Below are 27,365 nucleotides of genomic sequence, written 5' to 3'. Positions count from 1 at the left end.
CAAGCCATGATTATCTTTTGAAGTTTTCAGGTTGAAGCTTACAAACAAAACAGTCACTTCAGACGATAAGTGGATGACGTTCTCTAGGCGCCCCTTTTATACTTTACCATACCATACATTATATGATCACATTCTTATTCATGCAAATGCTTTTAAACCATTCAAGCGTGACACAAAAGAGAACGCCCTGTGTGAATGTCCTGTCTATAATGTGACACACACGACGCACACCAGTATCGAGATCTTTCGCACTTGAACAAATAATAACACACAGAATTATGCCAAAACGCCCGTTTTGTCGAGGACTCTCATAAGAGCAGTCTTAAATGAGTTAAATAACATCTTAGATGAGTTTAAAGAGCTGTAAGAGAATGAGATGTGTGTGTGACAGCGGTTCAGATCCGTCATGTGCAGCAGATCTTAAAGTGACAGCAGCCTAATAAACCAGTTGCTGTGATGTCTGTCATTAATGTTAATCAAAGAACAAACGTAACAGAGAAAATTGTAGTTTTGATAAGGATTAATCTGTCATATTTACCTGTGGCCTTCCTACGTAAATGTGTGTATATTTTTAAATAAATGTATATATATATATATTATTTGAGTGTCCATGATGATATTTCTGTGGCCAGATTAGGAGTATTTCACTGTAACAGGTCTGTCTTAGTTTAATTATCTTTGCACATTAATTATTTATTGTAAATGACCCAAAGCTTGTAACATGTTAGTTTGTTGACAATTACCGCCCTCTGTGCGTGCGTGTGTGTGTGCGCGTGTGCGTGTGTGTTTTTGAGTGTGTGTTTGAGTGTGTGTGTGTGTGAGATCATCCCTTCACCGGTGGATTCAGTGATTATTCTACAGATGTCATTTTGCTAACTCTTGGATAACAGCTCTGTGAACATGGTGATGTGTTCGATTTTATTTATTTTTTTATTTTTATTTTTTTATATATATATATTTTTATATACTCTCAATTTAAAATGCAGAGGCATAGTGCTCGTAAAAAGGAAGATGATTTATTGTTAGTGTTCAGATTTTAAAAATAAAACATAAAAGGGGTTAATAATCTCTTTGCATTCACTTTAATAGAATATTGAAGCAGATTCATACATGGTAAACATCACAACCTGCTTTTTTTAACATCCAAAAAAATAAGTGAATAAAATTGTACAAATAACCAGAACAACACCCTTATCCCTAGCCATTCCAAATTATCCCACAAACACTGGAGGAGCCTTTGACAATGTAGCAAAAAAAAGAAAAACGATGAGAAAGCAGACACATGTTGAGACTTCAGGCACAAACACACCATTCAGACTCTCCAAACTCACACGTGACTCCAGAAGAATAAAAGTGACATTTAGGAATGAAATATTTCCAGCAGCTGAAGACTGAAAAGCTCGATAAGATCGTGAGAGAGATCAGTGACTGTCGGCCTTTTAATCCTGTGATTTATGAAAGTAAGTCGACTATTACTCTGAAAGCTCATAATTATGTCATAATCGTGCCTTCTCTGATGAAGGCTTTTAATGTTTGTGTCTCAGCGACGCTTACGGGGAATTCTGTGAATGTTCAGTGGCTGAAGTGAATGGAATCAGTTCAGTGTGTTTGAATTATTGAGAGTATTGTTGTTATTAATTATTGAGAGGTTAAAGACTGTCAGCAAAAAAATGTCAGATTTCTCCATGTGCCCTTTCTAGCATTCCTTCCTTTCAGTGAGCTGTGTGTGGATGAAACACAAGCCCTATCTCTCTTTCTCACACACACACACACACACACACACATACTGGTTTATGTGGATTAGCCAGACTTTTTCTCCAAACAGGCCCGGTGGTGGTTTAGATGGACTACCCTTTCCTGAGGTCCTAGAGCTATGAGAGTTAGATTAAAACACTCAAAAAAAATTGAAAAAAATTCAGGACACTTTAGACTTCAGATACACCCTTCAGAGCGTGATACACACCACCCTAAAACTATTGTGGTTTATAGAGACAGTTCTCTTTTTGAAGAATATGTGACTTATAAGGACCAAAACAAACATTATTGGGACTTTAAAGGGACAATGACGTCACTTGCTCATTAACATAAATACACATTAACATAAATACACATTAACCTGACACCACCAAGCATTAATGGGACTTGAATTATTATTTTATTGGACAACTCTTAACATCACCAGTGTTAGTTGGTGACACTGACTAACAGCCAGATAACAGCCTGTAAGAGCTAAACAATAGATTGTCACACAACACAAGTGCCATGACAATAAGAATTGAGCAAAAAAGGTCAAAGTTATTCTTACCCAACTTCAAAAGACCCATGGTTGCTCATAACAAAAAATAATAAAATGTAAAAAAAATAAAAGCTGTTTTACAGTTTGCTTTTGTGACGGCCTCTTTGTCATTCGAACTTCTGTTTTTGTACTGCACATCATTACAAACTATAACAGGCAGACAACAACTTAAAACACAAGAGCCACACTTTTTAAAACATTAAAGGAACTTTGGACTTTTGGGACATTAGCTTAATCCCGTATCCCCCAGAGTTAGACAAGTCCATACATACCCTTCTCATCTCCGTGTGTGCCGTAACTCTGTCTGACGCACCCACCGCTAGCCTAGCTTAGCACAAAGACTGGAGGTAAACAGCTCCAGCTAGCACACTGCTCCCAATAAGTGACAAAATAACGCCAACATTTTCCTATTTACATGTTGTGATTTGTATAGTCACAGCATGTACAAATAACAAGGTCACATGAGACACAGCCATCTTCTAACCGTATACATACTGGGAACTATATTCTCAGAAGGCGAAGCACTGCTAATTCTGCGGAGGGATTTGCTCGCAGCGCCTGAGAAGCCCTATGGTGAGGGGCAGAGAGTTCGCTCAGAGGGTTGCGCTAATCACTCCAGCCAGCAGTGCTTCGCCTTCTATAGAAGTACATTCTATGAGAATATTGTTCCCTGTATGTAAACGGTTAGAAGATGGCTGTGTCTAATGTGACCTTGTTATTTGTACACGCTGTGACTATTAAAAAAATAAATAAATTCACAACATGTAAATAGGAGAATGTTGGCGTTATTGTGTCACTTACTGGGAGCAGTATGCTAGCTGGAGCCATTTACCTCCAGTCTTTGTGCTAAGCTAGGCTAGCGGTGGGTGCGTCAGACAGAGTTACGGCACACACAGAGATGAAAAGGGTATGTATGGACTTGTCTAACTCTGGGGGATACGGGGAATAAGCTAATGTCCCAATAGGTCGGCGTGTTCCTTTGACAATTGTGGTGGTGTTTCTATGTTTGTGTTAGTGTATTTAAATCTTTTCTTTTTCTGACTGCCTCTTTGCAGCTATTCCTCTATTTCGAACAAAGTCCCTTATATTTTGCACTGTTCTTTGTGCCAACACGGGGTCTTCCACCAGTTTGCAGTGACTGCATTCAGTTTTGGTGGCCAGTTTTCCCCTGCTTATATGACCTTTGAAGTGTCGCATTACTGCAGCGACCTCAGCCTTAGACCACACTTTCTTTGCCACTCTTCTGGATCCATGTTCCTCATCAGCATAATTCCCTGGAAGATAGGCAAACAAAAATGAATAGATCACAAAATGTGTTGTCCAGCTGAAGCCATCAAAACTTGAGTTCAGTTAACCCTCTGAGGTCGGCAAACGCGCCCCCGCGTTTTGCTGGATTTTCTTCACATTGTAGAACTATAAACTTAAATTACTCCGTCATTTATGGTCATACAGAAAAAAGAAATATAAAAAAATAATCTGTGATATTTCTACTTTTGTATGTGTCCACTTACAATCAAATCAAAACATTGTGCTTTTGTAAAATAAAGAAAATAAACAGGGTGTGCGTTCTGCCTCTCCGTCGCAGTGAACTTTTTTTTCTTGAGCACGTCTATAAACTGAAACAAAACTCAGCGAATACTTGTCACACATTTATGAGCCATATACCTTTATAAACATTTAAGTGTGTACTTTTAAATGATCGGATTCAAACTGAAAACAAATATTCTCTGTTTAAGTAATTTGTATAAAACCAACAAGATGTCCAGCTTCTCAAACGCTTCCTAATCATTTTTAATTTGAACACGCCTACTCGCGCAAAAGACATTCACATGCAAATCTCCACAAGGAACGCGAACGCGCTCATTACCTCAAAAACAAAGCACCAACAAACTTCACAAGTCTCTGCTTTTCGTCGAGTTTGAAAGACGCGCCGTGAGCTTACATTGGATTTAGGCTACCTCAGAAGAAGAACGCGATTTGAAGACAAAGATGTAAGGTAAGAAATTCTTACATATTAGTTTGTTATTGTTGCATAAATTTCACATTGCAGTTGAACTGTCTCTAGATATATGGTGAATATTATAATATTTAGACCCGTGTTTACGGTTACTGTGTTTGTGGATATCTGCTCAAACTTAGATATGTATATGGTAACCATAATGTTTTATATTTGAGCGCAATCGCGTTTGAATGTATCATATTTGATACATTCGAAAAGCAAAACGCACCAAACGGCTTCATGTTTTTACTATTATCTCATTTCATATCATCATAACGAATGGAAACATTTGAAGTAACATGATAATCAATATATTTTTCTCTAGCGTAGTTGTTACTGAAATCTTTTGGAAGATTTATATGCTGCTATATAGGTTATTGTTATTATTTTATGCACCACTGTGCATAGCCTATGCTTACAAGGCACAACAAACCTGGTGTTCATTATATTATATATTGTTGGAAACATTTGTGTGTGTATGTATTCTGTGAATTTTAAAAAGCAATTTTAACCCGAAAATTCTAAAATTTATTCCCAATAAATTTTAGAACTATATTCCCTATAGTTTCTCTTGATATCAGTATGTTCACTTTTTTTTTCTTTCAGGGCCCAGATGCCACTGAGTCCTGCTGACTTCAACATTCACATGAGTCTCTGTATATGAACATGGTAAAGTGAAAATCAAACACCTTGGAAATGAAAGGTATGTACAATGTTTTTAGGAATGGCACAAAGGTCTCTGTCTTTAGTTCAGTGTATTAAATAATGTGCTTTTTTTGTCATTTGTTGTGTATATTTGGATTATGTGTGTTGTAAATAAATCCAAACAATCAAAAAGCCATTCTTTTTTAAATCTCCTCATTCTTTGTGCAAGGTTGCTCAGAATGATAGGGCCTGATAGCTCCTCATAGGGCCATTAGGGCCACTTTGTCTTTCTCAGGTGTGAAAAGCTTACATATTAATGACATGATCACACCTCCCGCATAAAGCTTTCTCACACAAAACACGTCTTACAGTTTTTAAATCAATATATTGTCTTATCTGAATGAGCAGTCAGGGTGATTTTCACATAGTTTTGGAGCAAATATTCTAGGCTACGTGATACAATTTTCAAACGTCTTGTGAAGAAATAATCAGTATGGGTTTCATGACCTTATTTCAGTGACAATTTTTTTTTGTATTTTCACAAACCACGCATAAAATGTCATTATCTCAAAACTACAAACTTTTACATACATGCTGCTGATATATTATTGTAGCAGAGTTTGTGCTGAATACAGTGTAATCAGACTTTAGCCATGAAAATGTCACAAGTAACAGAAATAAGCACAAATGTCAGAGCATGTCAGAACACCTCCAGGGCCCAGAAAACAGCTCAGACCCCAGAGGGTTAATGCCACAGTTGACAAGAAATTGCAGTTTACTTTTCTTAATTCACTTTGGGTATCAGTTGGTTGCTCACTCGATGTGATTTCACCAACTTTACTAGCCCACATTAGAGTGTGGACAATATGGAGTGTATTTTTAGAATGTCTTTGCTGTTCATCTATTTATGTGGCCAAACCTTTTGATATTTGAATTAATTGCAGTAAGTAATACTACAATTAGTAACATGTCTTAAGTAATTTTGGCATTGTACTTCAACACACCGTATTTTAAATGAAACAAAGACTATGGGATTTAAGGTCTGATTCTCAGTTTAAATCTGATTTCATAAGGTTAGCTAAATAGTGTTGGAACTTGGTCTGAAAGTTTAGTCTTGATATTAAAACCGTACGTAACAATCAGCCTAATACTACTTTTAACCTCTTAATCTTCCAGATTTTGTGGCATGTTGTGACTGTCATCCAGACCAATTAATTTTTAGTCTTTTAACCAACTTGCTAAAAAGAGAATTAATAGAACCTACTCATGGGCAATCAAGAAAACATGTGAAGAGGAGGAGGTAACTTTACTTTTATCTCAAATTCAGTATACATTTCCTGATAATAAAGTGTATATGCTCCCTTGCAGACAAGATGTTTTGTACAAATGCAGTACAGTTAAATTCAGGGCTATTTATTTATTTATATCTCTTTCTTTAAGATTACTCTTGCATTTTGATGGTTGAAAACTTCAGAGACAGGAAACATCACAAAGACGTGCATAATAATCCTTCTGTTAAAGGGATACTTCACCGTTTTTTCATATTAAACTATGTTATTCCCTTAACTAAGACGAGTTGATACATACCTCTCTCGTCTCAGTGCATGCACTCGCTCTGGCGCGCAGCGACACTTTGATAGCAGTTAGCTTAGCACAGTATATTCAATGGTATCTAACAGCAATGAATTTAGAAGTGACCAAACACCTCCACATTTTCCCTATTTAAATACAGTTACACGAGTAGTTACACGACCAAGTATGGTGACACAAAATAAAACGTGGCTCAGAAACGCTTAGAAAAGTGCCACGTTTTATTTTGTGTCACCATACTTGGTCGTGTAACTACTCGTGTAACTGTATTTAAATAGGGAAAACGTGGAGGTGTTTGGTCGCTTCCAGCTTCATCTCTGTTTGGTCCCTAATGAATGAACTGGGCTAAGCTAAGTGCTATCAAAGTGTCGCTGCGCGCCAGAGCGATTGAGTGCACGCACTGAGACAAGAGAGGTATGTATCAACTCATTTTAGTTAAGGGAATAGCATAGTTTAATATGAAAAAATTGTGAAGTATCCCTTTAAGGGAGTTGGGCAAAGTAAGAATTTCATTGTAGGGTATAAACCACTGTGTTTCTTCTGTGCATAGACAATAAACCTCTTGAATCTGAATCTTACCTTCAGAGGGAGGTACACTCTCACTTACTGTGGACGACACAAATGACACTGATCCTGTTGAAAACATAATTTAACAAGTTACTTTTGTCACAGGAAAAAATACATTTTATCAGCAGTGACTATGAATTGAGTTAACATACCAAAGTCTCCCATGTCATGGTCTTGCTCTGTGGTTGTAGAGTCAGAAACCATAGGCTCCACAGGTCCAAGCTCTGATGCGGTGAGATCTGTGTTGCTGTCATCAGATTCGCTCCCACTGTCTTCAGCATCACTTAACGCAATCTCATCTGGAAAATGGCATTAGTAAAACTCAGAGGTGGAAAGAGTACCTGAAAACCATACTTGAGTAAAAAGTCAGATACCTTGCAGCATAAATTACTCTATTACAAGTTACCAATACCAATACGACTTGAGTAAAAGTGATTTTAACAGTACTTTAGTATTTTACTTGTACTAAATTAAGGCTCAAAGATGCACTAGTCCTTGACACCCGAGACATGCAGGTGAAAATAAGAAACAATTGATTTGTAAAATGAGAAGTCATGTTTATTTTCTAAAATCTAAATAAAACTGAACACCTCAATAGTGCAATAAATCAGGGTCGACACAACAGCCTCTTAAAGGGATTGTTCACCCAAAAATGAAAATTCTGTCTTCATGTAGTCAACCTCAAGTTGTTCCAAACCTGTATACATTTCTTTGTTCTGCTGTACACAAAGATAGATATTTTAGATATTTTTGTAACCAAGCAGATCTTGCCAGCCATTGACTAGTACAGCAGAACAAAGACAAGTTTGGAACAACTTGAGGGTGAGTAAATGACAGAATTTTTATTTTTGGGTGAACCATCTATTTAAGCGTCTACAAACTCTCAAGTCTCAGTTAAGCTCAAGTGCACAAAAAGGCCACACGTAAACCAAAAATGTAGTCAAGTAGAGTAAAAGTCGCTAATATCTTTGATACTCAGTCCAACTACAAAGTAGCCAAAAAGATACTCAAGTACAGTTACTAATTACATTTATTCAAATAGTTTACAGCTCTGGTAAAACACTCAAATAGCTGGACATAAAAATCTGTGGTTGAAATAGCCACATCAAATAAAAAGACCTAGGGAAAAGATAGTACTTGGTTTTGTACTTGCCACTTTTTGCAAAGTAACTATTTTTACTTGAGTAGTTTTGAGCTATTATACCCATTTATGTTTAATGTGGTCCATGAGCACATAAGATAAAATGATTACACAATATGATATTAGGTTAATAATTAACGTAATTCGACTGCACCTACACAAACATAATTTTGAATTACTGTCCAGCCATACTGTAGACTTAAGTTTATATTTCTGAATAGTAGTCCTCGACTCATATTTGGACATGAAAGGTGATTTTTTTTTTTCTTGGAAAAGGAGGCTGACTACGCCAAGTCTAGATGATTATAAATTAACATTCAAAGGAAAAAACAAAAACTCAGATAATATCTACAAGGGCTAATTTCTGTACAAACCTTCAATTTCAATCTCATCCAGTGACTTCCCCTGCATGCTGGAAAGGTTTCCTTTCTCCATTGACAAAAGGAGTTTGGAAATCTTAGCCAGTTGTGTTGTGGGAACTGGTAATCTGTAGAAGTCGCGGTGAACACGAATGTCGTGACCCAGGAAATCTGCAACCTGATCAAGTTCATTGTGTTTTAAATTAAGGACTTGTGAGAGTGTGGCAACATGTTTCCTGAGTTGCGTTGACCTAAGGTACTCAGGGTGCTTTGCTCCACACTGGCTTGCATGAACACGCAAACAGTCCTGTCCTCTGTAGTGGCTCATTGACGTTGGTCTTGCAAACAGGAAGACATTTGTGGCACAAATGCCACATTCAGTTCTTCTACTGGCAAGTAGTGACAAAGCATCCACCAGACTTGGTGTGAGCAGAACGGCAACCTTTCTGCCCCTTTTCCCCATGATTTCAATTCGGCTGAAATAGTTACAAAGCTTCTGTTCAGTCTTCGACAACCCCAGTGCAACATCTTCATGGAGCTTTGTGTTGTCCCTTTCATGAAAACTTTTGAGGCGCATTTTCGAAACTTCCCCAGCACGTCTTCGATTGAAGACAATGATTTGTGCAAGTGTGAGTTTTGCAAGTTGAGCATAGTTCTGAGTGGTGGCCTCTTCTTTCAAGCTGCAGAAGGCACTTTCTGCAGATTTCTCTAGGTACTGATGAAGGATCTGAACATCTTCAGTGAAGGGCAATGTTGATGGTTTATTGTATTTGGCATCACTCAGTGTGTTCAGGGCACTGTGAGACACCAACTCAGACCACCTGGAGGTGTACAACTTCTTGAATATGTCAGTGTGCCTGATCAGTTCTTCATCTTCTGCCATGAGTGCCCTACAATGAATAATGTCCGCGATTTTCTTCAGTGTATGCCCCAGTTTCAGCGCAAGGCTTGGTTTCTGGTACGAGTGTTTTTGTTCATCAAAACCTGAAACTTTCTTTACTGCTTGCACAACTCTCTGGAAGTTAGCAGGTTTAACAGCGTCCTCTAGGTTATGTACTGAGAATTCTGTACGCAGGCATAACAACAAACGCCCCACTTCACGGAGCTTTTGTCGAATGTATTCATATTTTGTAGGGTCTTGTCCATGTTTGTTGTAGAGTGACTGGGCAAACTGAATGATAGAGAAGTCATTTCGCACAACTGAGGCCACCTCATCTTGTTTCATTACACTAAGGAGCTTCCACACTCCACTTGAGATCTGCTGACAGAATGTAGACTCCAGAGTTGCAGCCAAGCCCAGTACTTTGGTTCTCCCAGGTGTCTCACCCAAATCTTCGTTTTCTGGCCTAAAGGGGCATCTGCGGACATGTCTCCAAAGCTCCTTACGTATGTACATCCCTTGACAATACATACAGTGGATAAACTTTCCTGCCAGTGCTTTAGCTTTTGGCTTTCTCTTCACTTTCAGTGACCCTGTTCCATCTTGCAAAACTGCAATATTATGTTTAAAATTTCCCTTATTCCTCATTTTTTCTAATAATATCTTGCGCTCTTTTGAGTCCTCAGGAAGGGAAAATGCTTGGACAATTTCAGTATGTGTCTTGTGTGTTTTCAAGTGGCGGGAAATTTTGCTTTGTGGCTTACCACAAACAAAACAGTAATTTTTTTTACTCATAAACAGATGTGGTAATTCTTGTTCATGAGTCACAGCTTCATCCTCTAGCTTTTCCTTTGATGAGTCTTTGATAGAATTTGCTGAATTAGATGTGTCAGCAGCATTGGGAATCATCTTATTTTTAAGGGGTGGCCAACATTTTGATATACTGGGCACAACTGGGGTGCCTGTGTCTGACCCAAAAGATGTTCCAACATCAGGTACTACTGGTTTTACTTGAATATGTGCAGCGCTTGCCTCACTTGACATTAAGGGTATGCTGGCATCTGAATCATATTCATCTTCATATTCTGACTCCGAATCAGGTATGTATTCCTTGTCAGACATGTCCTCAGCATCATCAGATGATATTTGGTCCAATTCTGGATGTGGAATTTTGTCCTGATCTGACAGCAGATCATCATCAGAAGCCTTAGGAGACTGCTGCAACTGAATTGGTGAGAAAGCAAAATTATTTTACATGGTGATTGTATCTTATAGACAGTTCAAGTTCAACACTCACTTAGTAGATACTCACCTGTGCTGTGCTGTTAAAGTCATCTCTTTTAATTTGCTTGAGGCAGGATTTATGCCAGACCCCTGAACAAACTGGAACACATTTGAATAAAATAATGTTAACACTGCAGGTCTATTTAAGTGGTTAGAGCACAACACATATACACTCTATACTAATTCACTAAATATCTAACCTGTGCATCGATAGCCAAGCCACTTGAAGGAAGATATGGGTCCCACACAACGAACACACTTGTCCAAGGAGGATACTGTTGCGCACACAAGGCGGTGTTTTTGACACTGTTGGCGAAAAATTTAATTGTAGTATTTATTTATACCACATAGTTTGGACAAAGATATTTCATATTTACATGTCGATATCCAATCATTTTAAATCCAATACCTATGTGACATTTAATTTACCTCATACATATGATTACCCTTCTATTGCATTGTATTTTGTTATCTATAGCGTATCTTATTTATATGCAGCTTATTTAAAGCATATCCTATATGAAGATATACCTTCTTCATATTTTTAAATTGTAGATGGGGAATATGTAGTTAGCCTCAGTGCCAGGAGCTGACTTCTTGTAGCCCAGTATAACTAATAGGGTGCCTATCCATTACATGTAACCAAACAACTTAGCATTCACATTAAACCAACATACAGATCCAATGCAGGCAGTCTTAAAAACCAAAGTGATGCCTCTGGGGACAGGACCCTGTAAACTGTATGTCATATTTGGGTGGGGTTCAGGGTTTGATACACATACACTCAGATATTATACTGACTGAAGCTTGAAAAAGCATGTTTAGACAAATGTCCTTCCATTCCATTGTCCACATAAAGCATGTTCTACTCAGGTGACTGTCCACATAAAGCATGTTCTACTCAGGCGACCACACACACACACACACATATTGAAATAGGTTGGTAGATTTAACATTTTGCCACAAATAACTTCACTAAGTTGTACATGAGATTTAATTTACCTCTCCAACCTTGGTGAGTGGGCCGAGCTCTGGACTAGTCTGATTCGGGTGGCTGACGGCTGTATGGGTGCACTTGCTCTCAGTGGTCAGCTGTAGAAGATGAAACAGAGACAAAGGACAATAAAGAGAAAGTCCTGGGAGCGTGACACTAGAGAGGACATTTGACATCTGAATGAAAAAAATTAACCATTTCTACTGTTGACAGAAAGACAGAGGAAAACCTTGCTTTAAAACTCACTGACAACTTCTTTGATATTAACAATCAAGAGCAAGATATTAATTAAAAAAAAATCTATCTTTTGTGAGGACATACCTCTTCAGTATCATCAGTTGTGGATGGGGGATTTGTGGTACAACACATCTTTGGAGACATTTCATCATCAAGGCCCTGTAAAAAGGAAAAAAAAAAAATATATATATATTGTAGACCGTGGACTATGGAAACTACACTCTGATGAACACATTCGTGTTCACCACGACTTCTACAGATTACCAGTTCCCACAACACAACTGGCTAAGATTTCCAAACTCCTTTTGTCAATGGAGAAAGGAAACCTTTGCAGCATTCAGGGGAAGTCACTGGATGAGATTGAAGGTTTGTACAGAAATCAGCCCTTGTGGATATTATCTGAGTTTTTGCATATCCTATATGAAGATATACCAAGTTCTTCATATTTTTAAATTGTAGATGGGGAATTTGTGGTTAGCCTCAGTGTCTGGAGCTGACTTCATGTAGCCCAGTATAACTAATAGGGTGCCTATCCATTACATGTAACCAAACAACTTAGCATTCACATTAAACCAACATACAGATCCAATGCAGGCAGTCTTAAAAACCAAAGTGATGCCTCTGGGGACAGGACCCTGTAAACTGTATGTCATATTTGGGTGGGGTTCAGGGTTTGATACACATACACTCAGATATTATACTGACTGAAGCTTGAAAAAGCATGTTTAGACAAATGTCCTTCCATTCCATTGTCCACATAAAGCATGTTCTACTCAGGTGACTGTCCACATAAAGCATGTTCTACTCAGGCGACTACACACACACACACACACACACACACACACATATTGAAATAGGTTGGCAGATTTAACATTTTGCCACAAATAAGTTGTACATGAGATTTAATTTACCTCTCCAACCTTGGTGAGTGGGCCGAGCTCTGGACTAGTCTGATTCGGGTGGCTGACGGCTGTATGGGTGCACTTGCTCTCAGTGGTCAGCTGTAGAAGATGAAACAGAGACAAAGGACAATAAAGAGAAAGTCCTGGGAGCGTGACACTAGAGAGGACATTTGACATCTGAATAAAAAAATAAAATAAACCATTCTACTGTTGACAGAAAGACAGAGGAAAACCTTGATTAAAACACAGACAACTTTTCTGATATTAACAATCAAGAGCAAGATATTAATAAAAATCTATCTTTTATGAAGATATACCTCTTCAGTATCATCAGTTGTGGATGGGGGATTTGTGGTACAACACATCTTTGGAGCCATTTCATCATCAAGGCCCTGTAAAAAAAAAAAAAAAAAAGATAAATTATAATAAATATCTTGAAGACAAGATGTTCCCTGTGTAGCATTCAGTGAAAAGATATCATGGCTGTATTTCAGTGAGTGTTTTGTGGAAAACATGTCGTCTCTGAAACGGTTCTTTAGTCGCTGAACAGGCCACATGACTACAGTCTGTAGACTATGAAAACTACACTGATGAATACAGCATTTGATGACTTGTTTATCTATTGTCAGCCCACTTCCTAGAATGATTGCACTTCTAGAATAATTGACTGTAAGCTTTTACATGGAGTGAGGGGTTAGTCCTTTTATAGTTCTTAGATTTGCTATGATTCTTTTTAAATGACATCTTGTCATGAATTTTCGTCAGTGCTGTTGAATGGGTGACTTTCCAGTACATGTAACCAAACAACTTAGCATTCACATTAAACCAACATACAGATCCAATGCAGGCAGTCTTAAAAACCAAAGTGATGCCTCTGGGGACAGGACCCTGTAAACTGTATGGACCTCCCAAGTCATATTTGGGTGGGGTTCAGGGTTTGATACACATACACTCAGATATTATACTGACTGAAGCTTGAAAAAGCATGTTTAGACAAATGTCCTTCCATTCCATTGTCCACATAAAGCATGTTCTACTCAGGCGACCACACACACACACACACACTCAGATATTATACTGACTGTCCTTCCATTCCATTGTCCACATAAAGCATGTTCTACTCAGGCGACTGTCCACATAAAGCATGTTCTACTCAGGCGACCACACACACACACACACACACACACATATTGAAATAGGTTGGTAGATTTAACATTTTGCCACAAATAACTTCACTAAGTTGTACATCAGATCTAATTTACCTCTCCAACCTTGGTGAGTGGGCTGAGCTCTGGACTAGTCTGATTCGGGTGGCTGACGGCTGTATGGGTGCACTTGCTCTCAGTGGTCAGCTGTAGAAGATGAAACAGAGACAAAGGACAATAAAGAGAAAGTCCAGGGAGCGTGACACTAGAGAGGACATTTGACATCTGAATAAAAAAAATTAACCATTTCTACTGTTGACAGAAAGACAGAGCTTGCTTTAAAACTCACTGACAACTTATTTAATATTAACAATCAGAGCAAGATATTTATAAAAATCTATCTTTTGTGAGGACATACCTCTTCAGTATCATCAGTTGTGGATGGGGGATTTGTGGTACCACACATCTTTGGAGCCATTTCATCATCAAGGCCCTGTAAAAAAAAATATATATATATATATTGTAGACCGTGGACTATGAAAACTACACTCTTGATGAACACAGCATTTGATGACTTGTCAAACATTGTTTTTGTTCTACCAGTCTGTATCATCCACCATAGTCAGTATCATCTATGGTGTGCTGGTTAGGTGGTGCTAACAAACTGCTAACAAAAGCTATAAAAATCATGTTCCACCTGAAGCTTGATGGAAAACATACAGTATTTTGGTATGTGAAATGTTCTATGGTTAAAGTATTTCTTATATGAGAACTATCAATTTCACAAAGTCAAATTTTGCCCACCTTGGATCTCCATGGCCAGTCTGAGTCACCATAATTATAGGTGATCTCCTCTCCTGGACTTATGTCTCGAACTGCAAACAAACAGAGATGGGGCTTCCCTTGCACAGTGAGGTACTTAATCTTGGCATTAGGATTAATATGGTCATCATTGACAAGTCTGCCTAGTGACGAATTCTCTGTTGCTGCATCAACACTACAAAAACACAAGTAACATTTTCAAAACAATCAGTTTCTATACTAATGCAATGTAAATTAACCTGACGTGAGAAAAGAGAAAGAGAGTCATAATTCTGATTGGATTAACCAGTGACATACGTACCACCACAGTTTTCCATTAAAATGGAACTCGAACATAAACACTTTAAGAAGGTCATGGTAAATTCTCTGTCTCCTCTCACATTCTTGCTTGCTTATTAGATCACCTCTGTATTCCAATAGAAAGTCTCCTTTTTCAAATGGAACAGAGGCGAAGATGCCGCGACCTAATTCATCAAAGACAAAACAACAAATAAGTGGCAAAAAATTATATGTATTAAAGTCGAATCATGATTAAACAATCAGAAGATTCAACTTACCCTTTTCAGCATTGATGTACTTGATGTCAAGTCCCACTTTGTCACTTTCAGCAGTAATATAAAATCTTGCATCATCCTTTGGATTAATGCGTCTACGCCGCTTCATGTTTACTCTTTACAAGTGTCAGCCTAAATTACAAAAAGTTATTGTCAGGATTACAATGTTCACTGGGACAAGCATGATCAGAAAACAAAAGTCTGGGTAATGTACATAGTTATGTATCTGGCCAGAAGCCAAATTATGTGCTCATAACTGGACCATGCATATTATATTGATTCTTTTAAGAATACATTGAAAAGTGTAACAGCATATTTCACACAAAGTAACAGGCTGGTGGGAGTCTGTACTACATAACAGGAGGATGACAGCTTTAATCTACAGCTGTGCTGGACCACATTCAGACTAAATTTCATCCTTCCTCCAACTGATTTTGTTTTCTGATTTTAGAAAGTCACTGACCACATAAGATAATTTCTCTAATCAAAAACCAAATCGAGCGAATCTCTAGTAGGCTTCATAGACCATTTTGCTCAGTGTTATCATCCAAAAATAACAGACAGGTAGCAAGAAAAAAAGTTTTAACTAAGAGCAGCTGTGTTTAGTTTTCCAGGATAAAATCTTAAATTGATAGCCTACATATTCTGTCAGATTCTCTTCTCTTTATATCATACTCTCTACTTTTTCTCTTTCTTCATGTGACAGTAATGGGACTCACATTGTGTTTTTAAGTCCTTTTAAATTTGGTTTCTTTGGTCAGTATGAATTACAGATTATTATGACATTAAAAAGAACCAGGACATGAAATGTTATCACTCTGATGCTTTTGGCATAAGAACTGTTTTAGAATTACTCAAATAATTAACATGCAACTGAACTGACTGGTCAAAAGTAAGTAAAACTACAAGAGAAAAGGCAGTCCCATCCCCTCTACAAGTTTACTAGATTCAACATAGTCATATCTTTGGAAAGTAGTCTAAATGCAGGAGGCTCAGTAAGCATGTGCTGGTTGCTATAGAAACTATGGTGCTTATACTACTGCCTCTATCCTCCTCAGCTAACTAAATGAACAGTGTAAAGATCTAACAGTAAACAGTAACAGTAAACACTGGTTTTAATTTTTTTTTTTTTTAAATAACACTCTACACACTGCACAAGATACCTGTCAGGTCTGTTGCCCCTCATGTTTTGTATATTGATCATTGTGGTTGGTTACTATGGTACCAATTAATTTATCTTACAGGTTTAGTACACTAACAAAACATCATAAACACATTACATTTATTTAATGGCCTGAAAGTACTCATATTAATGATATCACAGCCTTCCTGTGTCACTGCAACTTCATAAAAATACAATAATGTTGGGCTACTAAGAAAATATTTAATTCTATAAAACAAACACAATTTATCAATTACAAAAGCTACAAGTGGATACAGACAGGCAGTACATAAGCTTGTTAATCAACTTATTGAGTTACTTACAGACCAGGAAAACCAAAGATGATATCAATACATCCTCTTAGTTCTTTTATTGTTCCAATTCCAAAAAAACAGAGTTGTCAACTAGCTGCTTTCTAGTCCTCCTCTCCTCTCTGCAGGCATCCACTTCACGTGCTAAACGAGGCTTAACGAGCAGGCCACGTAGCTTCGTCCTGCTCGTTAAGCCATGCAGTAGCCACAGCTCAACTTAACCTAGCTAGCTTTCATTTTAAAAACAAAACTAACAAATTTGACCTGCTGGCAATGTTACTTCTGTCCTCATCTCTACCTGCTGTCCTCCACCTCTTTAGCCTGAGGCTTAATGAGCAGGACATGTTGATAGCCACTCAAGCTAGCTCAGCTAACATTGTGGTAAATATATAGCATTTTACAGTAATTGTAACTTACAAGTTACAATTTCTTGCAAATAGGAAACACTACTTCATGCAAAAATGCAACTATATGTATAAATATAATTATTACCTGTATGTATTTAATCCAGTAAATCCAATGACGTCGAGCTGACACTTCCGAGGTGTGGTCCATTAGGCATTTAATTAGCGACTGCTCTCTAGGCCATGCTTCTGGGCGGAGCTTCGCGTTGACTTCCGTTTGTTACCGCCCACGTGCGCAAACCAGCCAATCACAAGACGGCCCGCCAAAATGCCCCGTGTGTATCAGAAATGTGTATGAAACTGCAATATATAACCCAGCTGTGGGGTCGCTGTTCTATACACTGGGATACACTCAAAATCAGGTCAAGTGGTAAATAAGGACTTTCAAAGAAAAAGAGAATTTATGTTGTTCAGACACTAACAGATGCAGTTACACTCTTTGATTTATGAGGACCTTGGCATAGTCCCCGTATTACCCTTAGGTCCGGGGAGCCCAGGTGAAATGTCCGGCGTGTTGTCCGTGTAAACCACATATCCCAACACACACTCTCACACACACACACACACACACACACACACGCACACACACTCAGCACACACATGTCTGGTTTGCTATCTTTGTGGGGACTCTCCATAGACTTAATGGTTTTTATACTGTACAAACTGTATATTCTGTCTCCTTACACTAACCCTACCCCTAAACCTACCCATCACAGAAAACTTTCTGCATGTTTACATTTCCAGAAAAACTCATTCTGTATGATTTATAAGCTTGTTTACCCATGGGGACCTCTATTTAGGTCCCCACTGTGCCACGAGTCCCCATGAGTCTGTGTGCATTCAGGTTGAAGTCCCCACCGGGATAGAAAAACAGGTACACGCTCACACACACACTCACACACAGAGACATATATATATATATATATATATATATATATATATATATATATATATATATATATATATACAGTGGGGAGAACAAGTATTTGATACACTGCCGATTTTGCAGGTTTTCCTATAGGGCTGAACGATATTCTGTTTTAACATCGACATCGCGATGTGCGAATGAGCGATAGTCACATCGCCGGAACATGCGATGTGAAGGGTAACGTTAGTAGTACCCATAAGAGAACGGTAGCACACAGTAAACACGAGTTTGTTGCATGGCTTTTTGCTGGGGTGACATACGCGTTCTGCGTGCCTGCACAGTAATTGGTTCGCTGTGCCGCAGCTCACCGCGCTCACAGCCAACATTCAAAAATGCGCGACGAAGAGGATCTGCCGCAAAAAAAGTCAAAATCAGCTATTTGGGACTAGCCTATTTCGTCTACAAAAAGGAGGATGTTGACCAAAAAGAGGTAGGCTACTTTGCTGGAGTGTTATAAAGTTGTGGATGGTTGTCTTTTTTAAACATTCGTTTATTTTTCGTGTTCGCATTTATGAGGAAAAAACAATGTTACGTGACATTACGGACGCGACCGTTATGAAAGCGGCACTAAAAGACTGCTTTAAAACTTTCACAGAAACCTCAAACAGAAAGCACAAAGCCTTTCTTTAAAACGAATTTCGTTTTGTATTAATTGTATCTTAATTTTAATCAGTATTTCATTATCCAATTTCCTGGATTTAATAATGATTATTAATAATTAAAAATAGCAGCCAGCGCCTTAACCGGAGATTAAGCTATCATCCATGAACCGAAACTCAGCGTAAAAGGTAGCATACTCGCCTCACACACCTAAAAAAAAAAGAAAAAAAAAAGAAATATATCTATTATCTACAGAAATCTCTACTTTTAAACAGAACCATTAAAAAAATATATATAGCTATATTTAATCTGTATGAAAAGTGCATTTCTCCCGATCACTGCTGCGAAGATCGCGAGTCAGTATATTGTCAACTTCAGCTTTACAGAAAACACTTGTTTATTAATAAACAATTAAAATGTCTCATTGTAATATTTTACATATTATGAATCATTACTTTTGCTGGGTCTAGGTGGCGTTTACATGAACGCGTCACTGAATCAGCACAGAAAACATAATTTTTCAGGTCCTAGAACCCGAAGAACGTTAGGTCCTGTGTAGAACGTTCACCGAATTCTGAGAGAAATATGTTTCTGGAATAAAATATTAAGTGGCCTTTTTGTTACTTGTAATGAAGCTTGCTTATTAGTGAAATTATTAATAACATGGAATGGTAATTATTGACTTTAGCCTGGATTGATGGCTCGCAATATCGCGATATATATCGTTGGGGGAAAAATATCGCAATGTAATTTTTTTTCCAATATCGTGCAGCCCTATTTTCCTACTTACAAAGCATGTAGAGGTCTGTAATATTTATCATAGGTACACTTCAACTGTGAGAGCAGGAACAAAAATCCAGAAAATCACATTGTATGATTTTTAAATAATTAATTAGCATTTTAAGTAAGTATAAGTATACATAAGTATTTGATCACCTACCAACCAGTAAGAATTCCGGCTCTCAAAGACCTGTTAGTTTTTCTTTAAGAAGCCCTCCTGTTCTCCACTCATTGCCTGTATTAACTGCACCTTTTTGAACTCGTTACCTGCATTAAAGACACCTACAAATTAAAGAAAATTGTAGACCTGCACAAGGCTGGGATGGGCTACAGGACAATAGGCAAGCAGCTTGGTGAGACGGCAACAACTGTTGGCGCAATTATTAGAAAATGGAAGAAGTTCAAGATGACGGCCAATCTCCCTCGGTCTGGGGCACCATGCAAGATCTCACCTCGTGGGGCATCAATGATCATGAGGAAGGTGAGGGATCAGCCCAGAACTACACGGCAGGACCTGGTCAATGACCTGAAGAGAGCTGGGACCACAGTCTCAAAGAAAACCATTAGTAACACACTACGCCGTCATGGATTAAAATCCTGCAGCGCACGCAAGGTCCCCCTGCTCAAGCCAACGCATGTCCAGGCCCATCTGCAGTTTGCCAGTGACCATCTGGATGATCCAGAGGAGGAATGGGAGAAGGTCATGTGGTCTGATGAGACAAAAATAGAGCTTTTTGGTCTAAACTCCACTCGCCATGTTTGGAGGAAGAAGGATGAGTACAAGAACACCGTCCCAACCGTGAAGCATGGAGGTGGAAACATCATTCTTTGGGGATGCTTTTCTGCAAAGGGGACAGGACGACTGCACCGTATTGAGGGGAGGATGGATGGGGCCATGTATCGCGAGATCTTGGCCAACAACCTCCTTCCCTCAGTAAGAGCATTGAAGATGGGTCGTGGCTGGGTCTTCCAGCATGACAACCACCCGAAACACACAGCCAGGGCAACTAAGGAGTGGCTCTGTAAGAAGCATCTCAAGGTCCTGGAGTGGCCTAGCCAGTCTCCAGACCTGAATCCAATAGAAAATCTTTGGAGGAGCTGAAAGTCCGTATTGCTCAGCTACAGCCCCGAAACCTGAAGGATCTGGAGAAGGTCTGTATGGAGGAGTGGGCCAGAATCCCTGCTGCAGTGTGTGCAAACCTGGTCAAGAACTACAGGAAACGTATGATCTCTGTAATTGCAAACAAAGGTTTCTGTACCACATATTAAGTTCTGCTTTTCTGATGTATCAAATACTTATGTCATGCAATAAAATGCAAATTAATTACTTAAAAATCATACAATGTGATTTTCTGGCTTTTTGTTTTAGATTCCGTCACTCACAGTTGAAGAGTACCTATGATCAAAATGACAGACTTCTACATGCTTTGTAAGTGGGAAAACTTGCAAAATCGGCAGTGTATCAAATACTTGTTCTTCCCACTGTGTATGTATTAATAAAAAAAAATTTTTTAAAGAAATTAATACTTTCATTCATCAAGGACAGATTTAAAGTGACAGTAAAGGCATTTGTAATTTTACAAAAGATTCTATTTTAAATAAATGCTGTTCTTTTTAGCTTTCTATTCAACAAAGAATCATGAAAAATAAAATGTATGACAGTTTCCTCAGAAATCTGAAGCAGCACAACTATGTTCAACACTGATAATAATCATAAATGTTTCTTGAGCATCAAATCATCATATTAGAATGATTTTTGAAGGATCATGTGACACTGAAGACTGGAGTAATGATGCTGAAATTCAGCTTTGATCACAGGAATAAATTACACTTTACTATATATTCACATAGAAAACAGCTGATTTACATTGGAATAATATTTCACTGTTTTTACTGTATTTTTGATCAAATTAATGCAGCTTTGATGAGCAGAAGAGACTCTTTCAGAAACATTAAGCACACTGAACCCTAACATTCGAACGTTAATGTGTGTTAACATAAACAGACCAATAAATCTTTCACTGACTCTTAAAGTAATAATCCAAGTTTTGTCAGTGAATAACAACTTCAATTTCAGTTTATATATTATGATATCATCTCAGACTTCCAATATAAAATATAAAATACAAGACATTTTAAGGCACCTTATGGCCAAATTATAATGCATCATTGCATGTATCCCTCATTAAAGTAATCATGAAATCAAAATTGACCGTTTACTTTGTTAGCGCATATTACTAGTCTTGTGTCAAGTCAAGTCACCTTCATTTATACAGCGCTTTAACAATATGGATCGTTTCAAAGCAGCTTTACAGTGATAATAGGAGATTACAGTAACAGAGATTACAGTAACTCTGCGCAAGCTTTAAAAATGCAAACCTGTGAAACGCTGACGGCGCGCACATGCGCATCACGTGTTTAGTCTATAGATATGCGCGTTTGAATATATATGTGTGCAGGCGTGTAGTCTTTCTTTACAAATTGATCTAAACAAATTACTTGTCTGGCCTTAAAAATGTATAATACAGAATTATTGATCACTTCCACGTAGCCGTGTGAACCGGAACTAGTTTGACAACACTTTATCTGTACAGAGGTAAAGAGAAGGGAAGGAGGCCTTCACAGGGGAGAGACTAGTGACACTTCAGGACTGTGTTGTCGTCGCATCCAGGCGCAGGTCCTTCATCAGATCTGGAGTGTGTGTGTGTGTGTGTCCAGGCACAAGGTCCTTCATCAGATCTGGTGTGTGTGTGTGTGTGTGTGTGTCCAGGCGCAGGTCCTTCATCAGATCTGGATACGACTTGGATCCGGCGGACTGCGGTAAACCTAGAGATAAACAGAGAAACAAATATTAGCGTAGACGCCATTCTTCTTATGATGTAACAAGTACATCAGGATTTATGGGAAGTGTTCCCGGTTCCGGAATCTATGCAGCCAAACATTAAATTATAGAAGTCTATAATGTGTTATGTGCAGGGGCGGCTGGCCAATAGAGGGCGCTAGGGCGCCCGCGCCAATCTTTATCGGACAGCAGGCTAGCAATAAAGGGAAGCAGTGCGCGCGAGCCTGCGAGGCTTCTCTCGGAGCTGGTACACTAGAAAGGCCTGGCTATGCGGTCATGCTAATGCCTTATTTTGTTTTACATTCTTACTTTGTAAAAAAAATGGGGATAGATCCAGCATGGACAGAAGTGCGGGATATGAAGCACCTGTCTGAGAAAGTAACTAAACAGTTTGAGTTCAATTTCAAATGCAAATGGAAAGTTTGTGCAATGTTTGTTTTTGTGTAAGAATGCCTCAAACTTTTAATAATGGCATTAAATAAATACTGACTTTTTCACAGAGCACTGGTATCCTGCAGTTTGTATTGTGTTTGGGTGGTTATTATTATTAATAATAATAATAATAATAATAATGATTTTTATTCATTTTCCAACACCCAAGGTCGCTTTACAAAGATAGTTATGGCTGTGGCTCTCAAACTGGGGTACGTGAGGTGACAGAAGGGGGTACGTGAACAAAATGCTGAATTGCCATTGATTTTATACAACAGTTCAACAAACGATTATTAATATAGGTATTAATATTAAGTGATGTTCATTTTAAACACGGTATTGTCCGTATTTTTTACAATAAAACAATAGCTCCAACGAAAGCCACAGCGGTGTTTGTGAACGAATCTGCAGCTTTGAACAAATCGTGAAAGTCAATGATTCATTCATAATTACAGCCATTTACTTCGTTACTGAATGAATCGATGACTCGCTCATAAAGACAGTGACTTACTGCCACCTACTGGCGGATTTAATTTAATATTTAAAAGCATCACTGAGTTTTTATAATCATTGCATATTTCTCTATTTAACATTTCTTTATTTAAAGCATTGTTTATTTTATAAAGGTATTTGTAAAGGTAAAACATGCACTGTAAATATTGATTTAAGGGGGAAATGTTGTCCCTTACTGAAAAAGGTGTGACTGTAGAGCGCTGAAAGTAATACAGAGGTCACTTTCAAAGTTAGGTTAAAGATACAAACAAAGAGGGATTCAAACAAACACATAATAAGGTAGAATTTACAGACTGTGAGCTGAGAAGTAATATTCAGAGAAAAAAAATGTGCTTTTAAATATATATATATATTTTTTTTTTTTTATTTTTTTTTTTATTATTATTTTTTTTTTATTATTATTTTTATGAGAAGGGTGAATGCTTGACGGATGTCTTAAGGAAGAGCATTCCACAACCTGGGAGCCACAACATTAAAAGACCTGGCTCCCATGATTACCAAACTATTGAAACTGACTGAATATGGCACAGCCCCACCTAAGATATTGTATGCTAGGTCAAAGAGATGTGTTTTTAGTCTAGCTTTGAACTGACAGAGTGTGTCTGCTTCCCAGACAATGTTAGGAAGATTGTTCCAAATTTAGGTGCTAAATAGGAGAAGGATCTACCGCCAGCAGTCGATTTTGATATTCTAGGTATTATCAACTGGCCGGAATTTTGAGATCGCAATAGACATGAAGGACTATAATGCGTTAAGAGCTCGCTCAAGTACTGCGGAGCTAAACCATTTAGTGCTTTGTAAGTAAACAGCAATATTTTAAAATGTATACAATGTTTAATAGGAAGCCAGTGCAGTGTTGACAGAACTGGGCTAATATGGTCATACTTCCTGGTCCTGGTAAGAACTCGAGCTGCTGCGTTTTGGACCAGCTGTAACCCTAACCCTAACCCTAACCCTAAGGGCAAACACCCAGTAGAGCATTACAATAATCTAGCCTTGAGGTCATGAACACATAAACTAATTGTTCTGCATTTGTAAATGAGAGCATAATATGCAATTTATATATATTTTTAAGATGGAAGAATGCGGTTTTACAGATACTAGACACGTGACTTTCAAATGAAAGATGGGTATCAAAGAGCATCTTGTGGTGAACAATTAATCCATGCAAGTTAATACACTGAAAAAAATAGTTTGTCATGGTAATCTTTATTCAAAATCTGAAAAGTTACTTCTGGTCTGGAATGGCGTTGCTTCTCTGATGACGTCAGTTTGACTGGTTGCAAACGCGTAACCTCTCCTCTATAAGCGTCAGTCTGTTGTGAGCGAGAGATGCAGAGGAGGAGCGCCAAAGTCTAACCCTAACCTCTAGCAATATTCCGTTTCACTGGGAAATACGTCACAACACTGGAGAAAAGTTGTTTGCAACTTTCGGTTCACGGGGACTTTAAGCAGACAATCCCAGAATGCATTGTGACAAACACATTTTTAAAAATGGACAATTTGACCCAACATTTGTATCTTGTGTGTTTTATTATTGGAGTATTGTGTTGTTAGACATCCAGCTGTTGAAATCAAAAGTGCTATTTTTCTTCACAAAAAGAGAGCATGACTTATTAGATAATCATTTAAAATGTTTAAACTCTAAAAGCTCTGAAATTATCAAATGTCTTGAATCCTTTGCTAACCCACGACGCCACAGGCTGTAGTTCTGCAAGATTTGCTACAAAAGCTATAACAAGACAGCTTTTTTAAATGGTTTCATTTATCGTGTTTGTTACATAAATTTTGATTAGAGTGGAAATTATGTTAAATATAGAAAATAATGTGAACTTGACTGACTGCTTCATTTCCAATTTAAGATTTAATATGCAGTGAGGTTTTAAACAGCCTCTGTTATGTTGGTTAAACCCACATATGGACAACATGTAAGATATCTTTGGTTCAGGTGCGATTCTGGGGCGCTCGGAGACGGAGGAGTGTGTGTTTTATAACGCGAGCTGGGAAAAGGACGGCACGAACCGGAGTGGAATCGAGTCGTGTTACGGAGAAAAGGACAAACGACGACACTGTTTCTCCACCTGGAAGAACCGCTCAGGAACCATCGAGATTGTGAAGCAGGGATGCTGGCTCGATGACGTCAACTGCTACGACAGGTGTGTGTGTGTGTGTGTGTGTGTGTGTGTGTGTGTGTGTGTGTGTGTGTGTGTGTGTGTGTGTGTGTGTGTGTGTGTGTGTGTGTGTGTGTGTGTGTGTGTGTGTGTGTGTGTGTGTGTGTGTGTGTGTGTGTGTGTGTGTGTGTGTGTGTGTGTGTGTGTGTGTGTGTGTGTGTGTGTGTGTGTGTGTGTGTGTGTGTGTGTGTGTGTGTGTGTGTCTCAAACAGTAGAGCGTTGGCGCTTGCAACGCCATGGTCATGGGTTCGATTCCCAGGGAAAGCAAGAACTGTTAAGAATGTAAATGTGTACCTTGAAATGCAATGTAAGTCGCTTTGGATAAAAGCGTCTGCCAAATGCATAAATGTAAATGTGTGTGTGCGTGTGGTGATTAATGATGAAAACACATTCTCTCTCTGTGTGTGTGTGTGTGCAGCAGCCAGTGTGTGGAGCGTAAGGAGAATCCCGATGTCTTCTTCTGCTGCTGTGAGGGGAACATGTGCAACGACAGGTTTCTCTACAGTCCAGAGACGCTTCAGAGTGAGTTTTAACCCTGAGGTTTTCGACGTGAAGCTGCTGAGAGACATCTAAATCAGCAGAAGCCTTTACTGTGTTTCACACGTTTCACTTCAGACAGGCCTCGGAGAAATCAGAAGCATCAGAAATGCTTGTCTTGTCTTTTTTTTCTTATGAGGTCTCCAACTGTTTCTTTGAAATGGGCCACCGATTTGCGAAGGCCGCCTCTAAAATAAGATTAGTACATAAACAGGATCCGCTCAGCAGGAGTGAAGTTTCCTAACCAAACGCCATGCAATAAGTTTCCAGCAACAAGCAGTTTGTCTGTCCACACCAGACGCGACAACAAATCAATCACAAATCACAGCCAATCAGAAGAGCGTGTGGGCGGAGTCTCTCGGCACTCGCAACTTAATGGATAATGAATCAAATTCATAAATACTACCATTCATACTATTCATAAATACTACCATTTCAACATTATTAAAAATACATACTGAGTGACTGAAACCATCTTTGTCATAGAATACACTCGTTTGTTCACAGTTTTAACATTCTTGTTTCCTTTCATTTATTTTCAAGATCTGAGGTCAATTATCCATTGTTCTTTCAATACGGCTATAAACTACATTCAAACTCGCATTAGACGCTTTTAACATTAAATAAAGCACATAATCAGTACATGAGATTATCATTGTCATAGTTTGTATGTTGTTGTTTCTAAAATAAAACTGCATATAGTATAGCTTTCTGGCTTTCTAAATGTCCATATTTGTAAAAGTGTCACATTTTCAGTAAATTCTTGTGTCCAGCCACATCAAACCCGGTCAGTCCGAAGCCGGACTCGTTTCCCACAATGCTCTACTCTCTGATTCCCATCATGGCTGTTGCTGTGATTCTCTTCATCTCGTTCTGGATGTACCGGCATCTGAAGCTGTCGTACCCGCCGCTGCTCGTGCCATCACAGGTACTTCAATATCAAAATCAATATCTGTGAAAGATCTTTGTGTTCAAGAGATCATGTTTGGAGCGTTCGGGACTCTTTCACATGTCACTGCCGTTATAAACGTGTATCCATATGTCTTTTGGGTTACACTTTATTTTAAGGTGTCCTTATTACAGTGTAATAATACATTCAAGAACAAAGTAATATTAATTAACAACATTGCTTACTGTAGGGTTAGGGTTTGGTTTAGGGTTATTTGCAAATAATTATGCATAATTTACTGCTATTATTACAACAAGTACATGTAACATATGTTACAAGGACACTGTAAAATAAAGTGTTACTGTGTTTTGTTGATGGTCA

At 38.3% G+C, this 27,365-nt stretch overlaps 2 protein-coding genes across 4 annotated transcripts in view; one reads left to right on the top strand and one right to left on the bottom strand.

Annotated features, from left to right (window-relative positions):
* Positions 1 to 27,365, top strand: part of acvr2ab (activin A receptor type 2Ab) — a 65,145-nt gene that overhangs the window by 24,833 nt on the left and 12,947 nt on the right. Inside the window, exons 2-4 of one of the 2 annotated variants that reach the window (XM_084425873.1) lie at positions 25,336 to 25,543; positions 25,980 to 26,080; positions 26,869 to 27,023. In XM_084425873.1, coding sequence (XP_084281999.1) covers positions 25,336 to 25,543; positions 25,980 to 26,080; positions 26,869 to 27,023 — 464 coding nt within the window. Of the gene's footprint in view, positions 1 to 25,335; positions 25,544 to 25,976; positions 26,081 to 26,868; positions 27,024 to 27,365 lie in introns of both variants that reach the window. The other variant, XM_084425872.1, reaches the window with a different exon arrangement.
* LOC311301041 (uncharacterized protein) lies at positions 3,209 to 17,776 on the bottom strand. Of its 2 annotated transcripts, XM_084425869.1 has the most exons (16): positions 17,381 to 17,776; positions 15,419 to 15,547; positions 15,163 to 15,325; positions 14,844 to 15,036; positions 14,458 to 14,532; positions 14,157 to 14,246; positions 13,212 to 13,286; positions 12,904 to 12,993; positions 12,077 to 12,151; positions 11,764 to 11,853; positions 10,962 to 11,067; positions 10,790 to 10,860; positions 8,613 to 10,701; positions 7,250 to 7,396; positions 7,110 to 7,163; positions 3,209 to 3,570 (listed from the first exon to the last, which is right to left on the bottom strand). In XM_084425869.1, the coding sequence occupies exons 2-16, from the start codon at positions 15,522 to 15,524 to the stop codon at positions 3,317 to 3,319; spliced, it is 3,678 nt and encodes a 1,225-aa protein (XP_084281995.1). In that variant the 5' UTR covers positions 15,525 to 15,547; positions 17,381 to 17,776; the 3' UTR covers positions 3,209 to 3,316. The 2 variants fall into 2 exon arrangements, with proteins under 2 accessions (XP_084281995.1, XP_084281996.1); XM_084425870.1 differs by lacking the exon at positions 17,381 to 17,776 and having other exon boundaries at positions 15,419 to 16,736.

The sequence above is a fragment of the Rutilus rutilus genome, assembly GCF_951802725.1.
Source record: "Rutilus rutilus genome assembly, chromosome: 12".
Classification (NCBI taxonomy): Eukaryota; Metazoa; Chordata; class Actinopteri; order Cypriniformes; family Leuciscidae; genus Rutilus; species Rutilus rutilus.
The sequence above is the reverse complement of the archived record's forward strand: the minus strand, read 5'-3'. Positions and strand labels throughout refer to the sequence as shown.